Consider the following 24,865-nt stretch of genomic DNA (forward strand, 5'->3'; position numbering starts at 1 on the left):
GTGTTTGAAAATGCAGTTACTTGTCCAAAACTAGATTTTTGTTTAGCATATAGGTATGTCAATAAGAACAATTGATGTGAAAGTGTCTGTGTCTGACACACTTATGTAACACAGTCTTCAATAATTCTCAACGGAATGTAATAACTTGACCCACCTCTGAAACTACTTTTCTTCTCGGCTAATGTTCCACTGTACCATTTTAGATTTTAATCACTTTTAGAAAACTATAATTATAATATTTAAACCCACAAGTCAGTAATTTCAGTATTTCAGAAAACAGTACAGTATTCAGTTGATCTGCCTGTGTTTTCAGCTTGCTGTCACTTTTTGTATGTACAGTTGTGGTCAAAAGTTTACATACACCTTGCAGAATCTGCAAAATGTTAATTAGATTACCAAAATAATAGGAACCATACAAAATGCATGTTATTTCTTATTTAGTACTGACTGAATTTATAAAAAAATTACCCTGTTTAAAAATGTACATATGCTTGATTCTTAACACAGTGTTGTTACCTGAATGATCCACAGCTGTTTTGTTAGTGATAGTTGTTCATGAGTCCCTTGTTTGTCCTGAAGTTAAACTGACCGCTGTTCTTCAAAGAAATCCTTCAGATCCTACAAACTCTTTGGTTTTTTCTGCATTTTTGGACCCTTTCCAACGATGACTGTTTGATTTTGAGATCCATCTTTTTACGCTGAGGACACCTGACGGACTCATATGCAACTATTACAGACGGTTCAAACGCTCACTGATGCTTCAAAAGGGAAAAAATGCATTAAGAGCTGAGGGGTGAAAACTTTTGAACAGAATGAAGAAGTGTACAATTTTCTTATTTTACCTAAATATCATATTCTTTTCATTTAGCACTGCCCTTCAGAAGCTACAAAAGACACTCACATGTTTCCCAGAAGACAAATTAAGTTAAATGTACCCTGATCTTCAAATTCCAAAAGTGTTGACCCCCAGCTCTTAATGCATAATTTTTCCTTCTGGACCATCAGCAAGACTTTGAACCTTCTGTAATAGTTGTATATGAGTTCCTCAGTTGTCCTCAGTGTGAAAAGATGGATCTCAAAAGCATACAGTCACTGCTGGAAAAGGTTACAATACACAAAAATGCTGAAAAACCAAAGAATTTGTGGGACCTGAAGCACTTTTCTGAAGAACAGCGGGCAGTTTAACAGTTTAACAGGGAAAAAACACAGAGGTGGATCATTCAGGTATTAAGAATCCCATGTATGTAAACTTTTGAAGTGGGTCATTTTTATAAATTCAGCTATTATTTTCTCTAAATTTATATGTAAATTTATTTTATTTTATGTGAAATATCTTATTGAGGTCAGTACTAAATAAAACATAACATTTGATCCCTCTTATTTCGGTCAAATAATTAACATTTTGCAGATTCTGCAAGGTGTATGTAAACTTTTGACAACAACTGTATATGTGGACCTTGCATTTTCCTGTGGGCTCTTGAAAGCAACAGAAATCCCGCAATCTCCCTTTTATGCCAAATATTAGCAGGATTACAGCATACTTCTGTTCCTTCTGTAGTTATATACACCTCAAGAATGGATTTGGTGAAAAGTTCTTGTGATGTTTGTGTTACGACCCTGTGGAGTTTATTTATTTTTGAATGATTTAAACATTTACAATGAGGAACCTGTAGATTAATGCACTGATTAAAATTCCTCTTGATGTGGCGAAGTGGTACTTTTCCATCATTTCCTGCAGAACAAAAGCTTTGTCAAAGGGCCTTGTTGTTCACTCAGGGAGGTGGTGGCTAAGCAGGATTTCCGTTTTGAAATACATGACGGCGGTTATAATTTTAAAACCCTTGTTGTTAGACTGTGTAACACCACTTAAGAGCTTCAGTGAAGTGGAAAAATATTTCCCTTCTACTCCGGTTCTCCAAGAAATCTTGTGAAATGTCTTTTTAGGTACGTGCGGTACCCTAATTCTTCGGAGGCTTTACGGTGAGGGGGCTATTTACGCATTTCACTTTTACAACAAGAGGGAAGCACCTTGATACACACATAAGCTTTGTTCGGACATCATGTGATACTTCAGATTTTTGGAGCCAAATGGACTTGGTTTGATTTTCTTTTTTATTCCTGTGTGAACAGGACCTAAATCCTTTGTATTGGATAGTTGTGATTCAGTGCAGCCAATACCGTGATTATTTCCTTCCATTTTAACACCCACACATCTTACAAAACTGTTCATGGCAGTGTCGCACATACTTCTGAACGGTGCTTGCCAAATGACTCAATGAACGGACCTTTCAATCGTCTCCACATTGCCAGAATTGTTTTTTTTTTTACACCAAATCCAAACATAGCAGTTCAATGGATTATAAAAGGAATTTGCACCCATGGATTTGAATGTCCATCATTGACAAAGTTATACAAATCTAATGCCCTTTGCATTCATTTGTGAAATATTTTGTCAGATTGAAACAAACTTTCAGCTACATAAAACAAAGGTCTTGTTTTCCAGTGAAAAACTGAAACATCTTAGATAAATAAAATAATTTTAAAGATAAGTCTCTTTTTACATTTAATTAAATTAAGGTTTTCTCAACTTTCTCAATTTGTGCTTAAAACAAGAAAAAACTAAAATGTATTGATGTGAGTTACTTTGGATAAAAGCGTCTGCTTAATACATAAATGCACATGTGAAAAAGTGATGTTTATTATTTAATATACTTTATCAATTTAGATAAATCATATCATAAATCATATCATATTTTTGTTATCTATATCTGTTTGTATTATCCAAAAAATTATTTGCCTTTATTTTTTATTTTTGACAAATTGTGACCCTGGACCACAAAACCAGTCTTAAGTCGCTGGGGTATATTTGTAGCAATAGCCAAAAATACATTGCATGGGTCAAATTTTTTTATTTTTATTTTATGCCAAAAATCATTAGGAAATTAAGTAAAGATCATGTTCCATGAAGATTTTTTGTAAAATTCCTACTGTAAATACATCAAAATGTAATTTTTGATTTGTAATAACCTAATTTGGACAACTTTAAAGGTGATTTTCTCAGTATTTTGATTTTTTTGCACCCTCAGATTCCAGATTTTCAAATAGATGTATCTCGGCTCATTTTTGTAAAATTTAACCTTATGACTGGTTTTGTGGTAGTTTAATGGATATTTTGATTTTTTTTTACTACAAATAATGAAAAATAGTGATTCAGATTTTAAATTTACAAATTATATTTGTAAATTTAAAATGTATGAAAAACTGAAAAATCTGATTATATTTGTTTTAAAAATATCTTAAAAATATATATATATATATAAAAAATTTATACATGTTTTTACTACAAAAAGTGAAACATATGAATTCAAATTAAAAAGTAAGAAAAAACAATACAATAAATACAATTTATTTACCTTAATTTTGTCATGTATTTATTTATTTTTGTATTTTTAGGATGTTTTGATATGTTTAATACAAAAAGTAAAAAAAAATGTATTTAAATGAAATTTTACATGTACCTAATGGTTGCTCATCATTGTTTTGTAAAATAAAAATATTTATTTTTATTTATATATTTATTTTTATTTTGTCATGTTTTTAGTATTAACTTTGAATACTTTAAAGTTTTTTACTTTAAATATTTTTACTACAATATTTCATTAAAATTGGCATGTACCTGGTTGCTCATCGTTTTGTACAAAAAAATAAAAATAAAAATAAATAAATAATAATAATAAAATTTAAATAAAATTAATTTCGCCATGTATTTATGTTTCAAGTTTTTAATTTATAGTTGGTTTGAAGTGTTTAGATATTTTTACAACAAAAGTGAAAAAATATGGATTTAATTTTAAATTTACACTTGCCTGATGGTTGCTCATCATTTTGTAAAAAAACAAAACAACAACATCTAAACAAAAATAACTGATTAATATTATTTATCTTAATTTTGTATTGGATGAACATGTATTTAGTTTGAAGGGTGTTTAGATCATTTTTACTACAAAAATGAATAAATATTGATTTAAAAATAAACTATTCATTATTATTGTTTTGTGAAGTATTTATTTGTTTATTTTTGTAGTGTAGTATGTCCATTTAACATTCCATTTTACAATTTTAAAGTCCATTCCACAGATATTCCTCTCAAAAAGCAAATCAACTGTGATAAACTCCACTGTTTATTTTTTCTCAGGGCCTTATGATTACTATATTAGCCGTTGTTTATTGGCATTAATGCAGTCCCTCTGGTTTCCTGGAGATGTGGATTGTTTTGTTCTCAGCAGTGATATTAATTCCCAGCAAATCTGAATCTGTGGAACATGCACTCCTGAGCTCATTGTGTTTTGTTGGCTGAGGTCCAGCATGTGGAGTGGATACGGTTCTTTCCAGCTGTAGTAATTACTGGAGACAAGTCAAACAAAAGCTCTGAGCAGCGGCACTACATGTGCATTGTTCACAAAACAATAGGCACCCTGAGACCCTCGAACCATGTGCTTCAAAAAAACGGTTTTGTTTACTCTGGCAAATACCACATATGTTTAGATTGTGCTGTTCTTTGACGTGTTTTTTTTGTTTTTTTTTTTTTCCCAGCCTCCAGGAGGATGAAAGGCCAATATCTCCTTTCTATATTAGGTAGGACCGCTCAGCTTTTCTCACTCTTTCTTTCTGTTTTCCCGCTTTTGCTGAAAAACATGTTATTGTTGAGGCATAAATAGCCTTTTTTACAATCAAAATGTTCCAGCAAGGTCTCAATTTACGCCCTCAGATTTGTCACAACAACTTTGTGTTCTTGTACATTCGGCGTCAGTAGGTGAATTGTGGTAGTACAAATCTTATTCGTACAAATCATCATAATAGTACACACAAATGATCACTCAAACAACTGAAATCCTCTTAGCGTCACGTCAGGGACACGTGCTAATGGTTTCTGGTTGAATTTAGTCTGAGCGTGATGAATCTGGTAGCAAACAGGTCAAAACAAACCTCTCCTGTGGTTGTTTTCTCGGTTCCTTCATGTGTTGACTCATTGCATCAGCTCCGGTCCCTTCTCGTACCATAGCAACTGACCCTTCACACATTTCCCATCACATAGTTTACCCAACCCAGCCCTCACACACTCGCTGGCACTAGTGCTGTGAATATCAGCCTTAAAGGAGCAGTTCACACAATAATGATAGGTACTCACCCACATGGCATTACCAACCCGTATGACTTTGACACAATAAAAATTAATAAACAAATATTTATTGTTTTATTGTACACGTTGTTTTATTGTCATTAAGGAATACAAGCAAATAAATTTGCAAGTCTATTTTCTGGAACCTTTAACCTTTTGTTGAGAGAGTTTATGGTTAAAGTGTGTTTGCCTGATTGGCCTCATGTCAGAGAAGTTGTCAGTCAGTGAAAAAAAATTATTTGAGCCTGGCAAATATAGCTCTTATTAACAGTGTTCTTTTAAAGTTCTGGAGTTTTCTACTGCGAAAACAGGTTATACAAGTCAAATGTTTACATACACCTTGCAGAATCTGCAAAATGTTAATTTATTTTACCAAAATAAGAGGGATCATACAACATGCATGTTATTTTTTTATTTAGTACTGACCTGAATACGATATTTCACGTAAAAGATGTTAACATATAGTCAACTAGAGAAAATAGTAGCTGAATTTATAAAAATAACCCCATTCAAAAGTTTACATACACTTCATTTATAATACTGTGTTGTTACCTGAATGATCCACAGCAGTTTTTTTTCTGTTTGTTAAGTAAGTTGTTCATGAGTCCCTTGTTTGTCCTGAACAGTTAAACTGTCTGCTGTTCTTCAGAAAAGTACTTCAGATCCCAAAAATTCTTAGGTTTTTTAGCACTTTTGTGTATTGAACCCTTCCAAACTATGACTGTATGATTTTGAGATCCATCTTTTCAAACTGAGGACAACTGAGGGACTCAGATGCAACTATTACAGAAGGTTCAAACTGATGCTTTGGAAAGAAAAACGATGCATTAAAAGCCTGAGGGTGAAAACTTTTGAACAGAATGAAGATGTGTACATTTTTCTTATTTTGCCTATATATATATATATACTTTTTTTTAAATTTAGTACCGCCCTTCAGAAGCTACAAAAGACACTTACATGTTTCCCAGAGGACACAATAAGTTAAATTTACCCTGATCTTCAAATTCAAAAAGTTTTCACCCCCAGCTTTTAATGCATCTTGTTTTCTTCTGGAGCATCGGTGAGCGTTTGAAACTTCTGTAACAGTTGCAAGTGAGTCTCTCAGTTGTCCTTTGTGTGAAAAGATGGATCTCAAAATCATACAGTCATTGTTGGAAAGGATTCAAATACTCAAAAATGCAGAAAAACCAAAGAATTTGTGAGACCTGAAGGATTTTTCTGAAGAACAGCGGCCAGTTGAGGACAAATAAGTGACTCATGAACAACTATCACTAAACAAAAAAAAAAAAAAAGCTGTGGATCATTCAGATAAGAACACAGTATTAAGAAAATGTTTTAAAAATTCATTTTAAATATAATTTTTATAAATTCAACTATTATTTTCTCTTGTGGAGTATATGTAAATGTTATAAAATAAATAACATGCATTTTGTATGATCCTTAACATTTTGCAGTGTATGTAAACTTTTGACTTCAACTGTATCTATTGAGAGAGAGAGAGAGAGAGAGAGAGAGAGAGAGAGAGAGAGAGAGAGAGAGAGATTGTACACATTACTGTTAAAAAAATAATTTGATCTTACTACTTACTACTAAAACTATTCTGCTGCTTCATGTTCTTGTGGAAATATGTTTGGGTTTCTTTGAATCAAAACAGTTCAAAAGAACAGCATTTATTAGAATTTTCATAACATAATAAATGTCTTTACTGTCACTCTTGATTGATTTAGTGGATCCGTGCTGAATAAAACTATTTAATTGTTTAAAAAAAAACATCTTTTAGGTAACAAGCACATCTTTAATTTTGGCCTTTTTAATCATCGCTAGTTTAGTTCCCTCATGTTTCATTGACCACTGTGAACTAAATTTGGAAGATGATTGTATGGAAGGCCTAGGTTAGCAGACTAGCAGTTTTTACTGTCAGCTTGTACTCAGTCCAGCATTCAGGTCTTGTCATCCTCAGCCTTGGAGTATGCCGTATGACCGCTGTGTTATGTAAGACCGACAGACCTCATCAAATCATATTTAGTCGTCCGTCTCAACGCATAACTTTCCTCAATGGCCTATTCTCGGTAGCCTTTGATATCATCTACGTTTACATCTAACAACCATTCCTTTTGATACCACTCAAAGCCAAGAAAATAGTTTGCTCATGGTGTTTAAATAGCAAGTAGTCAGCTGTGAGCAGTTAACTGGCTCTGACCCTGAGAGCACTGCTGGTAAGGACACAACTGTTGTGTCTGGACCCTCAGCCTATTTCCGGATACAAAAGATAATGCTTCTATTTTTTGCTGTGGAGTCATTTTCTGGAACCATCTTTCCAGTCTACGAGAATTTAACTGTTTTTTGGTGGTAAATTGTATTTGCTTCTTCGTTTTGGATGTTTAGATGAGGTCACTAAATCAATGGGAGAAGAAAAAACAAAACAATGAAACGTAGCTTCCTAGAGTCAATATATATTATACACCTTAGCCAACACTTTATATTCATTTCTTTCAGAATATTAAAAATCAGGTTATTGCTTTCTCGTTCTATACAATTGGATGAAACTGATGCTAAGCTTCATAATTCAGCATTCTCTCTCTCTTTTATTATGTTTCGCTCTTTCTTTAGCTCACAGATCTCTGCTGGACACTGCAGACCTGATTTAACAAAGTATGTGATCATACAGAGCCTTACATGACAATTAAATTCATTTAATAAATGATTAGTCAGTCTTCTGGATAGACAGAAGCGCTCCATTGTTCATGTAATTAAAGCAATCATCATTTGACCACTGACATGTTTTTTTTCTTTTTCTCTCCGTCCAGTTATCTGGAGAAGACCATTCGCTCAGCAGTCGAGCAACACCTCTTCAACTCGCACATGCACACAGGTCAGAGTTCAGAGGGCTTGGGTCCGACATCTCCAGTGACGACAGCCCGAGAGAGGAGGAGACATCTGCGAGAACAAGAGGAGAACTTCAGGTAGGAGCAGGTTTCTCTTGAAATACAGATATTAATGGTCTTTATTGTCTCTACTGCGACTGCAGCAAAATGTTGTGGTACCTCGTAAACTGCCTTGTAATCTTGTTCTAGTCAATGTTAGACGTTTCTTGGTTACTTAAGATGTTTTGCCATTCATCAGTTTCACTGCAATTCACATTTGTGATGCCAATCTCTACAGCAACTCCCACAGTAATTACCAAGTCTTTCAATGGCATTGTGTGTGATCGGAATAAACCTGATTTACAGAGAAATGCACTAAATTGAATAGGGTCAGTAAGATTTATTTTTTTGCTTTTATTTAGCAAGGATCCATTATACTGATCAAAAGTGATATTAAAGACATATGTGACCCTGGACCACAAAACCAGTCATAAGGTTAAATTTTACAAAACTGAGATGTATACATCATATGAAAGCTCACCAATTAAGCCTTCTATTGATGTATAGTTTGTTAGGATAGGACAATATTTGACCGAGATACATCTATTTGAAAATCTGGAATCTGAGGGTGCAAAAAAATCAAAATACTGAGAAAATCACCTTTAAATTCTCCAAATTAAGTTCTTAACAATGCATATTAGTAATCAAAAATTACATTTTGATATATTTATAGTAGGAATTTTACAAAAAATCTTTTCGGAACATGATCTTTACTGAATTCCCTAATGATTTTTGACATAAAAAAAAAAAATCAATAATTTTGACCCATACCATGTATTTTTGGCTATTGCTACAAATATACCCCAGCGACTTAAGACTGGTTTTGTGGTCCAGGGTCACATATACAGTTGAGGTCAAAACTTTACATACACTTTGCAGAATCTGCAAAATGTAATTTTTTTTTACCAACATAAGAAGGATCATATTAAATGCCTGTTATTTTTTTTTATTTAGTACTGACTTAAGTAAGATATTTCACATAAAAGATGTTTACATATAGTCCACAAGAGAAAATAATAGTTATAAAAAAAATATAATTTATAAAAATGACCCTGTTCAAAAGTTTACATGCACTTGATTCTTAAACTGTGTTGTTACCTGAATGATCCACAGCTGTTTTTCTTACTTAGTAATTTATTATAGTTGTTCATAAGTCCCTGAACAATGGCTGTATGATTTTGAGATCCATCTTTTCACACTGAGAACAACCAAGGCACTCATATGCAATAATTACAGAAAGCTCAAACACTCACTGATGCCTCAGAAGGAAAAATGTTGCATTAAGAGCCAGGGGTGAAAACTTTCGAACAGAATGATGTGTACATTTTTCTTATTTTGCCTAAATATCATACTTTTTCATTTAGTACTGCTCTTTAGAAGCTACAGAAGACAAAATAAGTTAAATTTACCCTAATCTTCAAAATCAAAAGTTTTCAACCCCGGCACTTAATGCATTGTGTTCCTTTCTGAAGCATAAGTGAGTGTTTGAACCTTCTATAATAGTTGCATAGGAGTCCCTCAGTTGTCCTCAGTGTGAAAAGATGGATCTCAGAATCATACAGTCATTGTTGGAAAGGGTTCAAATACACAAAAATGCTAAAAAAAAAAAAAAAAAAAAAAAAAAATCAAAGAATTTGTGGGACCTGAAGGGTTTTTATGTAGAATAACTGGCAGTTCAACTGTTCAGGACAAACAAGGGACTCATGAACGACTATCACTAAACAAAAAAATACAGCTGTGGATCATTCAGGGATGTAAACTTTTGAACGGGGTCATTTTTATAAATACAGCTACTGTTTTTTCTTGTGGACTATATGTAAACATCTTTTTTGTTAAATATCTTATTCATGTCAGTACTAACTAAAAAAATAAAATGCATTTTGTATGTTCCCTCTTATTTTGGTAAAATAATTAACATTTTGCAGATTCTGCGAGGTGTATGTAAACTTTTGACCTCAACTGTATATGGTTACATAAGATTTCGATTCAACTAACTTTCTACTCATCAAAGAATACTGAAAAACTTAAACGTTTCTATAAAAATATCAGGCAGCAAAACACTTTTTAACACTGATAATAATAAATGTTTCTTGAGGATCAAATCAGCAGATTCAAATGATTTCTGAAGAATCATGTGACACTGAAGACTGGAGTAATGATGCTGAAAATTCAGCTTTACTCACAGGAATAAATTACGTTTTATAATATATTCAAATAGAGACGATTGCTGAAAATCTTCAAATGGCAAAATATCTGCAAACCAGCCAGTCTAGCTAATCTGAATATTAACCTATCACTAATGTAACCTAGCAAAAGTTTTTAGTTAATCCCATATTATTACAGTGACTTGATTGAAAACGTGTAGATTAGTAATGAATCCTTCATCCAATCTTATTTCCGTTCCAGCTTGGGTCATTGCTGGCTGGATCTCCAAGCGATCTAACTAATTCTGTTGACAGGAACTCTAAGCTAACTATCCACAGAGACACTGAAAACATTAGATTAGTGGCTCAACAGTTGTGCTGTGACAAACACGGACAGATGTAAATAAACAGGCTTCATTTCTGCTCTGCTCTTATGAGTTGATTCCTTGAGTAAAGGCCAAGCACAGAAAGTCCTCACCTCGTCTCGTATTCATTCTGTGGTGTCTGAAAGCGAAACTCTGTCTTTCTCAGGGTCGAAGGTGATAAAGAGTACGTCCTGTCTCCAGGTGCGAGGGTCATGGAGGAGGGTGACAACCGTCTGCAGCTACCGCCACACGAGGCTCAGAGAAACAGGAAGCCCAAATACAGTCCCACACTGACCGAGCACTCAGACAACCAGGACGCCCCCACTGTAAGTCTGTTTTTTATAGGCTTATTCTCATGGCCTTCTCTTTGTCTTTTTGCAAGCAAGGCAAGCATCACTATAACTATTAGTCATAAAGCAGGAGAGATTTTAACAAACCCTTACCATAAATATTCCACTTAGGAGTTTAACTTGTCCCGCAGTGTTTATGCTACAGAAATAAAGCAGGGTTGCTTGACAGGGTTCTTTTAACATGGCCTAACAACATTTATCATTTACACTTGCTGGGGGTGAAAACTTTTCGAATTTGGATTAGGGTAAAATTTTGTTATTTTGTCTTCTGGGAAACATGTAAGTAGCTTCTGAAGGGCAGTACTAGATGAAAAAATATGATATTTACGCAAAATAAGAAAAATGCACATTCTGTTAAAAAGGCTTTACCCCCCCCCCCACCCCCCCAGCTCTCAATGCATTGTTTTTCCCTCTGAAGCATCAATGAGCGTTTGAACCTTCTGTAATAGTTGCATATGAGTCCCTCAGTTGTCCTCAGTGTGAAATAAGGGATCTCAAAATCATACAGTCATTGCTGGAAAGGGTTCAAATACACAGAAATGCTGAAAAACCAAAGAATTTCTGTGACCTGTAGGATTTTTTTTGAAGAACAGCGGTCAGTTTAACGGTTTAACGGCAACTCACAAACAACTATGACTAAACAAAACAAAACCAAAAAAAATCCAGCTGTGAATCATTCAGGTCACAACACGGTATTAAGAACCAAAGGGATGTAAACTTTTGAACGGGTCATTTTTAATAATTCAACTATTATTTTCTCTTGTGGACTATATCTTTTATGTGAAATGTTGTATTCAGGTCAGTACTAAATAAATAATAACATGCATTTTGTATGATACCTCTTATTTTGGTAAAATAAGTACCATTTTGCAGATTCTGCAAGGTGTATGTAAACTTTTGACTTTAACTGTATGAAAGTAAAACAATATGTTAGTATATGCAGTTAACCAATAATGATAAATTCTAATTCACAATACCTAATGCATTAACTAATGTTAATAGTTCACCAGAAAACGAGAAAATTATCATAATTTACTCAGTATAATATTGTTCCAAACATTTATGACTGACTGACATCTGTGGAATGTAAAAGTAATGCTTAGAATATTGCACCAGTTTTTCAAAATTTTCTTTCTTTTTTAACTCGCACTAAACTGACTAAACCATTGACTTTCATTATATGAATAGGGAACACAAAAGAGTATAAGTCATACAGGTCTGAAACAACATTAATTTTTCTTTAATTGTCACTTGAGCTATTCCTTTTAAACTCTCAATGACTCAGTTTCTGGCATCCGAATATCAACAACAACAATAAAAAGCTCATGAATTTTATATGTGGCAGTAAACAGTGACAGGAACAGCTAATTATCTTAAAATCCTTCTTGTCCTTGTTCATGGGAGACGGCACATAATGCATCTCTGTGGAGAATGGGAGGTAAATTGCAGGGCTTGCTTTTATCGGAACAGTGTTTTGACGAGGACCTCTCGCTGACTCATGTTTATGCTGTTAGGTGTGTGTTTGGATTCTGGATTCACCTCAGCAGATCAGTCCACAGTGTTCAAAGCATTCATTGGCACACCAGAGTGACGTGTATTAGACAGCATTACTGACGTTTTGGTAATGTCTCGGTTTTACTAAAGCATCTCTTGGTCAACCTGTGGTCGACTAGTGGCTTTTAAATGGCAGATGACCAAGATAATTAGATATATAGTTTGTGAAGTAGACAAAAATCTGACACATTCTTTTTTTTTTTAATAATTGAAAATGTAACTTAGAGTAAACCTAAAAGGAATGCAAACATGATACATTTTAGTTAGATTTTAGAATGGAGACATCGGACCCAAGTGTAATGCAACCTAGGTAGTAGAGTATAAATTACCACAATTTTTTTCACCTTGCTGTTCTGGAAAACTTTTATTCATCCTACTATTAACATATTAATAAGATAATTTTGTTTTTCTTTTAAATCTAGCTAATGGAATGCCAAGGACCTGATAGAAATGGAATGGAAAGTATGGTGGCAGCTGGTTACAGGTATTTAAACCCTCTAAATGCATTATTTGCAGTTCTATGCATGTTGGAATTAACTTAAATTGGTTGCACTCCCTAGTCCAAAAAGACAATCTGTTGAAAGTAAACTTGTAAAACAGAGCTCTGACATCTGAAATCTGATAACATTACAATCTGATTGCCCACATTTACAGTGCAATGACGCTTATTTAGTGGTCATAATTTATGGAGGAGGTAGAACAGATACTGTTCCTAAATAACAGAAGAATGAAAATTTAGAGTACTCTACCAGTCAAAAGTTTCTGAACAGTAAGAAGTATCTTCTGCTCACCAAGCCTGCGTTTATTTGATCCAAAGTACAGCAAAACAGTAAAACTTTGAAATATTTTTACTGTTTAAAATAACTGTTTTCGATTTGAATATATTTTAAAATGTATTTTATTCCTATGATTTCAAAGCTGTATTTTAGCATCATTACTTCAGTCACATGATTCTTCAGAAATCATTCTGGGACATTCCATGTTAAATCAACCAAATTTCCAAAATTCCCCGGCTCAATATTTATTCCAAGGAAAGAAAATATTAAATGTCATGGGTGAATATTTACGGAGTAATCCACTATTTTGTAGAGGGAAGTCAAAATGGCAACTTTCACCTCAGATTCAGACTCAGGGGGGTAAAAATGACTTCAGAAAGATGGCAGCATCATTATCTTATTTTTACACAGAGATTGGCAGGGCTGTTAGGAAAATATGTTTACTTAAGCCATCTTTGTTGCATTATGTCCCAATGGTGACCATTTTCCCCAAAGTTTGTATGCCTGTATCTCAAGAAGTGTTAAATATATTTGAACGCCCTGTTAGATATTGGGTCTTAAACTTTTCTTCTGGTATCTTTATTTTTAATACCCTATGAGATTTGGTTCCAGAGAGATTGGGATTTTAATATGGCTCCAGGAGTAAATCATTAAAATATGGTGATCTCTATGTCCAGATTGTTGAATATTACCCATTTTCAGTGGTCGAAAACCAAATGTTTGTCACTTTGTATACAACTGATACTTATTTAATTTAAAGAACACTGTATGAAAAATAAATAATGTTGAAATTAGAATTGTATCTTGTTTCCCTCTATCAAAACAATTGCATAGAATACATCTGTTTGAGTCTCATAAATATTATTTTTCCAAAATTTGTGTGCCTGCAACTCAAGTAGTATTATCTTAATATTATTTTAGTTTCTGGTTCTTAAAAAACTTTTCTTTTGGAATCTTAATTTTTAAAGCCCTGTATGGTTTAATCCCAGAGATATTGAGTTGTCAGTGCAGCTCCAAATTTAGTGTCTGTCTATGCCTAGCAACTAGAATCATGCTAGTACCTTGTTAATTATGCTAGAAACATGCTTGTAACTTGCTAATCGTGCTAGAAACATGCTAATCATGCTAACAATATGCTAGTAACTTGCTAATCATGTGAACAACATGCTAGCAACTTGTTAATCATGCTAGAAACATTCTAGCAACTTGCTAATTATGATGACAACATGCTAGTAACTTGCTAATCATGCTATTAACATACTAATCATGATAGAAATGTGCTAACAGCATGCTAGTAACTTGCTAATCATGCTATTAACATACTAATCATGATAGAAACGTGCTAGTAACTTGCTATCTATCAACTTTAAGCTTTTTAAACCACTTTAAACTTCAAACAATTTCAGACTAAAATAGTCTTAAAACTTTGAAACTTATTAAACTTTTTAAACCTCAGACTTTTCAAACTTTCTGGTCCGAGTTTTTCAAGCCAACTTAAAGTTTGTCTTGACAATATAGAATCAAACATAGAATCTAACGAATAGACTACAGAGAGCAAGGTAATGTGCTTCAACTTTTTCACTGCAATTTTAGCACTCAGACAGGTATGTTCTATGCAATTGTTTTGATAGAGGGAAACAAGATACAGTTCTAATTCCAACATTATTTTTCAGACATTGTTCTTTAAATAAAATAAGTATCAGCTGTATACAAAGATACCAACATTTGGTTTTCCACCAGTGAAATGGGTAACATTTAACAATCTGGACATGGAGTCTCACTGAGATTGCCATATCTCTGGGAGTGAATGATGTAGGGCATTGAAAATGAAGATTGAAATTAAAATTGAAAATTAATTTTCCAAAATAAAAGTTTATGAAGAACCAGAATCTAAAATCATATTGCAGTATCTTTAATACTTTGAGTTATAGGCACGTGAAAAAGAAGATTAATGACGCTCAGACTGGTATGTTCAATGTAGTTGTCTTGACAGAAAAGAAACTAGATACATCTCTAGTGTTAACATTATTTGTTCTTCAGACATTCCTCTTTAAAAGAAAAGAAGAATCACGTTTTTTCAAACTGACCCACATTTGGTTTTTGACCATTGAAAATGTGTACTTTAACAATTAACCAAATCTTATAGGGTTTTAAAAAACTAAGATGCTAAAAGGAAAGTTTGTTAAAACCCAATATGTAAAAGGACTAGGGATGCTCATTTCGGTTAATTTTCCTGACCGACAACCGCTGCTCGTTATCCGAACATTAACCGTTAACTGATAAAATTACAATAATAAATTAGTTTAAAATAAAAATAGAATGCACGAGTATCTGTGATGATACATTAAAAATACAAGCAAATGTTTTATTTTAACGTGCAAACAGCAGCATACAGAGCAACAACAAAAACTGTATTGACATATACTTAAATTATCACGCATCAGCAGCGGTTCTGAGAACAGAGAAAATCTGAATGAAAAAAAAAGAATAATATAAATAGGCCTACACTAAATATGTATAAATTAAATAACTACCTAATTAAGATGACAAAACTAAAACACACTAAATCCTTTTATGCGCTTTGAAGAACTGTACCGGTCTTATTCTTCTCGTCGGACATCAAAATATATAGCAGGCCAGCCAATACCTCAGTGTGCCTAGTTTTTAACATGTCCTCATGCTGTACGGATAGGCAGGACCGCTGCCTGTTAACTCTTAGATCCGCGAAAAAAACACCATCACAAAAACCCTTTCAATTTGCGGTTCGGGACTTCCATCCACTGTCATATGCGTGAGGAGAAGCGCGTGTTTTACAGCGTTCAGCAATAGCAAATCACAGACATGTATGTTGATTTGATTATCACTGTGGCCAATCAGAGGAGGCTATGTTACAATCCACTCACCAACCAAAGTGCCGGTTTCAGTTTTGCTGATTTCTAAACTTTCGCGAACTCTTTTATTAAAACAAAGAAAGTGTTGGTATTATATAAATAAGAGATTAATTGTGCAGTGTAAAGGTTATTTTATTACTTTTTAATAACTTTATGAGATTGCGATGAACTACTCTAGGATGAGTGATAGCTTTCCAGTGATTGTAACGGGAGCGCCTATTGCGCACTTTCTAGACAATAATTCATTCAGAATTTGAATACATTCACTCACGGATTCACTCTCTGATAACCCAATAACGCCACTTGCCATTGAGTTGCATATACTACATCTGTTAACTAAGTAAAGGTGAAGCGAAATATGTCTGTACAGCCACACTGCACGTGTCGACACGCGCGCGTGAGTAAACAGATAACTTACAAATAGCATTATTTCTTTCACCATGCAGCAAACGTAAAAAAAAAAAAAATAATAGAAAAAAACTCTTTTAAACCGTTTAACTGATAGTAATAATCGGTTAAAAATCTTACTGTCGGTTAACGGTTAAACGGTCAATATGAGCATCCCTAAAAAGGACATTAGGATACAGTGTTTCCCCTAGGTTTCCCGCTTTGGGGGGGGGGGGGGGGTTATGCGGTAGTTACTTTTTTCTAGTACTTTAGCCTACTTTGTGTAATAACGAAAACATTTATTTCAGTGAAAAAATAAGTCCAAATCTCTGTATTTTAACATTTTGAACAATAGGGTTCTGCAATCTTTTGCTTTTTTTTTTTTTTTTAGAAATTCTTGTGTGTTTTAATTTTTCTGATAATCAAATGAAAGCATAAACATTTATTTATTTTTAATTAAATGAAAAATAAACCCTTTTAATTTTTGGCAAACAAACAGAGGTTTACTGTTAAAATCAATACATGGAAGAAAAATTATATTCAGTTTAAAACGTTTAAATAATATTGTAGTATTTTTTTCTACAATTAAGTGGTTATTCTTGTTGTAATATTTATTTTTCATCGTATATTTGTTTTATGTAAATTATTTAAATAGGAATATATAAACACCTACATTATACTGTACAAAAGTAATACAATACTGATATAGTTCTGTTACATGTTAAACCGTACTTTTATTTGGACAAGTTGCCGTGAAGTTTCTGTGTACAGTATGGTATGATGCTAGTTTTCTCAAATGAAACGGTAAAAGTGACAGCTTTGGAGATTGAGTTTATCTGTTCATGTGAGATGCAAATGGCAAAAATTACGTGTGCTTCAGTATGCGTATAGAAAAAAAAACACGTCTTCGCCATTCATACATACAGAGGCAAACGAAACATGCAGGATTCATATTAAAATGGTCTTTTTGCATCTCAGTTTTCACAGACACTAGTCCATATCGCGATTTGAATAAAGTGACAGAACAACTTTTGGTTTATTAATCCAAAAATCGACGAATTCCGTGGCATTCCGCGCTATAGTAAATTCCGTTTTTATGAATGGAGTCCGTGAACCCGTCTGTGTTTTCGGGGAGGAGACATTGTAAACGCGCGACCGCGAGACAGAAATGAAATGCTTTTGTGTAAATAAGATACATAACATAAGGCTATTTAGTTTGTTTAATAAAAGAACAATGTATAGACATGTTCTATAGGAAAGATAACCTTAAATGACTTAAACTGTGATCTGGCGCTATATCCAAAATAAAATGAACTTGACGTTCAAGGGGGGCGGGGGGTGCCGTTGGGGTGGCGCGGCGCCCCCCTAAGATAATGGTAGGGGAAACACTGGGATACCTTTAATAATTCTTACAGTTACAGGCGTGCAAACTTTTGAGAAAAACTTGAATGGTCACCATTGGGACATAATGCAACAAAGATATCTAAAGTCAACTTATTTTACTAATAAACTACCAATCTCTGTGGAAAAATAAAATAATGATGCTCCCATCTTTCTGATTTTTACCCCCCTGTAAGTTGAATCTGAATTGCCATTTTGACATCCCTCAGTAAATATTCATCCATGACATTTAATATTTTGGCTTTCATCATTATACGTCTATCTCTCTTTAGAATAAATATTGGCAAAATCAAAAATTTGAGCCGGAATGACCATTTTAATATTCTGATTTGCTGTTCAAAAACATAATTACATTACATTATTATTATTATTATTTTGGAAACGGCTGAATAGAATTTTTCAGGTTTCTTTGATGAATGAAACCTTCAGAAGAACAGCATTTATCTAAACTAGAAATATTCTGTAACTTTATAAATGTTTTTATCATCACTTTTGGTCAATTTAAAGCATCCTTGCTTAATAAAAGTATTCATTTCTATAATTGATTCCCCACCATGCTTTTGAATGGCATAATGTATAATGTTATAAAACATTTCTATTTCTGTAAAATACTGATCTTTGTATCTTTCTATTATTCAAAGCATTCTGAAAAAATTTTTACTCAACTGTTATAAATATTCATAATAATAATAATAATAAAAATAAATGTTTCTTGAAAAGCAAGTCAGAATGATTTCTGAAGGATCATGTGACACTGAAAACTGGAGTAATTATGCTGAAAATTGAGCTTTGATCACTTCAATTATATTTTAAAATATATTAAAATAGAAAATGTTCATTTTAAATAGTAACAATATTTCAAAACGTACTGTTTTTGCTGTGCTTTGAATCAAATAAATGCAGGATTGGTGAGTCGAAGAGACTTAAAAAAAAACATTAAAATCTTTTGACTAATAGTGTAGGTTTGGTATTAGGTGTGTAGCACCTACAGCTCTGCACACTGTATTCTTCTGAAGGATCTCAGGATTTGAAACAAAACATGTTTGAAAAAAAAACACTATTTTTTGTTGTTGTTGTTTTTAGAGGGAACCATCGAAAGCACAATGGCTTACATTCTATTCAGGTGAGTTCAGTTTAATTTAATTTTCCTGTATTACATTTCCTACCATCAGCTTTATTTCCTGCTTTCTGTTCTTATTGCACAACTGTGACAGGCTCTTGTCATCACAGCCTTATTTTTTAAAGAAAAAATGTAAATGAACAACATACTTGAGTCTTGAGTAACTTGTTGCAGATGAGAGGACACCTGCAGAAAGGATGCCAAATAGACAGCCGTATTAAATCTTTCAGCTTGTCATTTGATAATCTGTTATGGTTGACACATGTCAACATAGATATACATTAACAGATCTCTGGATAGAGGGATTAGAAGAGCATCTGAAATGTACCCAAACAGTCTGTTGGTGTTACGGTGAGAACATCCTGGATTTGTTGAACCACCATCTACGCTTACCCCTGCTATCAGGCCATCTGGGCTCTGGCACTGTTTAATGTCAGCATGCCATTGGACCTTATTGCTTTAGTCGTCTACCTGCATGTTCAGACCAAGTGGTTCTGCATATCATTGGTTGTGCTTCAAGACCTGATATACAGAGGCCCCCAGAAACATATTTGGACACTTACAAGTTATATAAATTGTGTTATTTATAATAACAAATGGCAGTTTAATTTTTGGTATGACTTAATATAACAAATTATGTCTCAAACTGAAATGCGTATTAGAAATATTTACGTTAATTAAAAAATATACATTATTTTGATGATGTAAAATGGTTGCACTCTGTGACCTACTGGTGCTATTTTTACTGCAACACAACTCAGAAAATAAAATACTGATATGATGCCACATTGTGGTAGCTTTAGTTGTAATTTTCACTGTTTTCTTAGCAATAAGAAGAGGAGAAAAGAATGGGAAATGCCTGTGGACGAATTAAACTTTCTAAAGACTTGCGTCTTTGTTTTCTCCACTTTAGCCCTGATGCCTTTGTGGCTTTTAGTAGACCCCAGCTACCGAAATAGCTTACAAATGGCAGAGACAAGAAACGCTACATGCCTTCCTGGCAGGATCTAAACATGCCGATACTTGTCATGACGCAGCAATCACTGAAGGAATTTCTCAGCACAAATTTCACTCGATATCCAGTAGGGATGCACAAAAATGCATATTCTTGGCCGAAGCCGAACAAAATTACACTCTGGGCCAAAGGCTGATTACCGAACATGGTACTTCGCATTTTTCCCCTTCTCCATTGCATAAATTAAATAGCCTAAATTTGCTTTTCACAGTTTTGTCTCGCTTTTCAAAAACAAAGGCATTATAGCCTACCAACAAAGCACAATTTAACCTAAAATTAAGAAGTTATTCTTTGCCCATTTTTAAGACCCCTTTCTTGAATCAGGCATGTGTTTTTAATGTACAAATAAATGCGGCCTTGCAGAGCAAAGGAGAATGTTATAATAAATGTATTAATAGAGCTGTTGTAATGATTGTTATCATTATTTTGGTCTTACTTTCCTATTTTATTTTACAGAACAACAGTAAAATTACAAAACTAACATTTGACTTTCATTTTGGTGGAAACCTGCAAGTACTACTACTTTTTACTGACAGAAGCAGATTCACGAATGATTCTCATCAAGCATATATTCCTCACGCTTTGGACTTTGAACCCTGGCTAACTAGCTTGTGCAGTGCTCTCGGTATACACACAATTTGTGTGTGTATTAGAAAACATAATGCTCTGTAGTTTATTTACAAATGGTTTAAGTCCATTTTGCAATTTCAGTCATCATACAGTAACCAGCAACAACCAGCCCTTTCTCTTCTCATGGAAGACATGCGATGTGATACTAAACAGTCTGGTGCTGTCGGTGCTTGTAATGATTTTTTGCGTCTTTCTCAGACAGTTTTAAATGCTTCCACACTTTTGACGTTTGCTGCATTAGTGCATGCCTCTATTTGATCACATCACGTCATTGTTCAATAAAATCTATCTAGCCTTTTCGCTTATTCTGCCTAACAACGAAAGAGCTTTTTTTGCTCTTTTTGGCCGAATAATTTCGGTTGCTGAACATTCGGTGCATCCCTAATATGCCTATGCTTATGTCCATCAACATCTGTAAGCTCTTTCAATAGCTGTGCTCATCATATCAATGTATTATTTTCCAAATTGTGCATTCAGAGGTAAAAATAGCAAGAGGTAGAGGCAGTAGCTCACAGAGTGCAACCATTTTACATCATTGAAATAATGGCACCCTCATAGTCCAAAATATGTATAAAGCTGTGGATTTTTAAATAATGTAAATCTAACAGGGGTTTTCTACTACATATTTCAGTAAGAGACATAATTTGTTATATTAAGCCATACAAGACAAAACAGAGGTTCTTTATTGCCATTGATTGTTCCATAAAGAATCTTTAAATATCCATCAAACCTTTCTTTACCACAAATTTCTTCATATAGTGGAATGTTTATTAGAGCATTCACATTTTCTTAACACTAAGATAAAAGGTTCTTATAAGAAACGATCAATGAAAGTTTGTTTGGGAAACCAAAAATGGAAACTTCATTTTTGTGCAGTGCTGTGTTTTACATTTTATATATATGTATATACATTTTTTACATTTTCACTTAAAGCTAGCTTGTGCTATTGGTCTTTAAAATGAATGTCACTCAGTTATGTTTAACATGCAGTGACATTCATGCATTTCTAAAGGTGCGACTCAAGCGTCCAAATACTTGGACAGTCAATGAAAGAACTCAGAGTTTTCTCTTAAAACCATACAGACTTTGTTTTTTTGTTTTTTTTTAACAAGGAATATTGGTTTTGTTAATCCCAGCTTGATCCATGGTCATTGTGATGTCACATACATGTTGAATCAGTGTGTCACTGCATGTTAAGCGTGAGATCTCACTGCTTCATGCGCTCTAACAGTTAGAACATGTTGTACCCAGCTGTGACACGTACGCAGTGCATTGTGGTATAGGCACTTCTCATGTAGTTGATAGTGGCAGCTGATTAGGGACTTGTTTTCTGTGAACGTGTTGAAAACCACAATCCTGTACTCATACGCAGAGCTTTACTGAATGCTTCATCAGTTAACCAACCAGTTAATACTAAAGATATGGAGAATACTCCATATTGTTTTATTTGCGATAAATCCATAATTTTGTCACATGCTTTCATTTCCACTTTTAAGATAGACTCAGTTATTTTGTCCTGTTATACAGTGCTGGCCAAAATTATTAGAACACTATTTTTTTTTTTTTAAGTCAAAGTCAACTTTATTGCCAATTCTGAAATTGCATTACTCTCAGACCCTTGGTGCATACAAGTAACATTAAATACAAAAGGTAGAATTTTAAATTAGCTAAAAAAGGTTTTAAGTTAGTTAATTGTATCTTGTGTCAGTAGGAAATATCAGTTTACATTTCTAAACATTCATTTTGCTGTTAATTGTAATAATCCAGTGAGATTTTTGTTGCACAAGGAGTCTGACATCAGCCAGTGCTCCACACAGAGATCCGATCTCATCATCATCCAGTCTGTCTGGAATCACATGAAGAAACAGAACGAACTGTGACAGACTAAATCCAGAGCAACTGTTGCAATGTCTCCAAGACATTTAAAGCAGTTTTTGCCCTAGATGTACTTGGGCATAGTTTTTCAGGCACAGTAGCTTTGCAGGTAGGTGTCTTCAAGCATCTTGGAGATATTACCATTGATTTAGTCTGTCTCAGTTTGTTCCGTTTCATCATTCCAGACAGACTGGATGACAATGATTAGATCAGACCTCTGTGGAGCACTAGCTGTTGTCAGATTCCTTGTGCAAACAAAAATCTTACTGGATTATTACAATTAATGGCAAAATGGTTTTGGAATGTAAACTGATAGTAAAAAATAGAAATAGCTGACTTGAAACCATTTAAATTAAATAGTGGAAATACTAGTGTTCTAATAATTTTGGCCACCACTATACATTTTTATAGAAAATGGTACTCTTGGTACTTTTCATGGACAACTTTTAAATACTTTATTTCCTTCCAACTTTCTTTCAACAAAACCTTTGCTTCTTACCTTTAATATCCCTCACTTTGAGTTTCTAAACCAGATTACTGTTGTTTTGGCATCTCTGGATATGATGAGATTCCAAGATTGAAATATTTATATCCATAATAACTCAAATCACATCAGTAATCAGCACTTTAATCTCATTAATTGTCACCTCTTTAATCACAACGTCAACAGGTGATGACAAGAAGATTATCAGATGAATTGTTTACTGTTGATTGCCCTTGATTGGAGAGATTTTAGACTGTTTTTCTAGGCCAAACATCATGTGAATCCTGTAAATCTGCAAAAGCCTGTTGATCTAAGTCAACTGACTTCCACCGCCCAAAGTTTTCACCGAGATTTCAGCAAAAGCATTCAGACGTTGTATATAAATTAGGCTTACATTCGTATTTTCATTTTAAGTGAGCAGTTGGTCTGCGAGTGAGCTGGTGTTTAGTTTTCAAGTGTGCATTTGTGCAATGAAGCACATTTGTATGTGAACTCAAACAGACATTCACAGTTAAACAGAACTTCTCATACAGGACGTCTGGACTTTTTGTTTCCCATGCCGTTCCTTATCTCTTCTAGTGGTAATAAACATCACATCCCTTGGCAGGCTGGGCATTTTAAACAGCCATGTGCACAAGTGTAAACAGCACAAAGTCCTTTTCCCATGTTGGGATTGACACAATATCAGCAGTGTTGCAATTATGGACCATGATTAGCTTATGAAAATCACACTGCCACAAATAGCACGTCTGCAATGGCACAAGTGCGTTTCAAATCCAGTTGCATTAGCATGAGTAAGCCCTGTGTGCCGTAATAACTGTAAACGGGGCTTTCAATCACGCCGTCAGCAGTGCAGGGCACGTAGTAAGGGAAAAAGCCCCCCCTAATCCAGAAATAGACATTGTCCCACGCCCCAGAGCCGGAAGTGTGTTTGTGCGAATGACCGAGTTGCACATTTGTCTGGATTAGATCTGTCTGAACCTGCACGACCCCCTCTTGTGTAATTGTTCAATATTAAAAAAGAGGGGTGAAGAGTTTCGGAAATGCTAAAGTGAGAAATCAAGAAGGCATTTCTGCCTGGAACATGCTTGCGTGCTTTGCGTGCTCTGCATGTTCCCTCTCTCTCTCTCACTCTCTGGGACACACAGCTGCGCAGAGAGAAAGGGAGGGGTAGAGAGAGAGAGAGAGAGAGAGAGAGAGAGAGAAAAGAACATAAAATTAACCACACCTACCCTGAAAGGAACGTGGGCGGAGTTTGAGCAGAGCAGGCAGCCAATCAGCAGGCAGGGGTTTGTCACATAGCGCCGCCCCCTGCCTGTAAGTAGACGGGGCAGGCGCAGGCAAGGGTATTGCTCAACTTAAGAAGCGCACTGCCCCCACTCTGGTGTAGTTGGTGTTTATCCTTCGCTCTTTTCTCTGCTAGACGCCTGCCATGAAGATCCAGGAGGCTCTTAGTGGCGCAGAGCCGTGCGACGATGTCCCTCGACTGGACCTGTCCACGCTGACGGACGACAGTAACTGGGCAGGTCAGTGTATTTTTTTTAATTAATTAATTTTTTTGTCTCTGTCACTTTGTTGCTGTATCACTCTCTCGGCACATGGGCGGCAGCTGCAAGTCTGCCTTGCCCACATTGTGTCCTCACGCAGTGGATCTTATTAAGTAATTTAACAGAAGATTAGAAGCAGTCTGCAAGCTGTTTTCCTCCTCATGTTGTGCATACGGGGTTATGTTTAGTCTAGAGAGGCTTATTTTGCATTGCAACAGCGTGC

General features: G+C 34.5%; 1 protein-coding gene across 8 annotated transcripts in view; it reads left to right on the forward strand.

The window, feature by feature from the left end:
• fam13a (family with sequence similarity 13 member A) overlaps nucleotides 1–24,865 on the forward strand; it is a 72,561-nt gene that overhangs the window by 34,556 nt on the left and 13,140 nt on the right. For 7 of the 8 annotated variants that reach the window (XM_073842043.1, XM_073842048.1, XM_073842044.1 and 4 more), the window contains exons 10-16: nucleotides 4,594–4,635; nucleotides 7,790–7,831; nucleotides 7,987–8,142; nucleotides 10,779–10,938; nucleotides 12,939–13,000; nucleotides 19,055–19,094; nucleotides 24,519–24,621. In XM_073842043.1, coding sequence (XP_073698144.1) covers nucleotides 4,594–4,635; nucleotides 7,790–7,831; nucleotides 7,987–8,142; nucleotides 10,779–10,938; nucleotides 12,939–13,000; nucleotides 19,055–19,094; nucleotides 24,519–24,621 — 605 coding nt within the window. The remainder of the gene's footprint in view (nucleotides 1–4,593; nucleotides 4,636–7,789; nucleotides 7,832–7,986; nucleotides 8,143–10,778; nucleotides 10,939–12,938; nucleotides 13,001–19,054; nucleotides 19,095–24,518; nucleotides 24,622–24,865) is intronic. The other variant, XM_073842045.1, reaches the window with a different exon arrangement.

This window comes from Garra rufa, chromosome 6 (genome assembly GCF_049309525.1).
Source record: "Garra rufa chromosome 6, GarRuf1.0, whole genome shotgun sequence".
Taxonomy (NCBI): domain Eukaryota; kingdom Metazoa; phylum Chordata; class Actinopteri; order Cypriniformes; family Cyprinidae; genus Garra; species Garra rufa.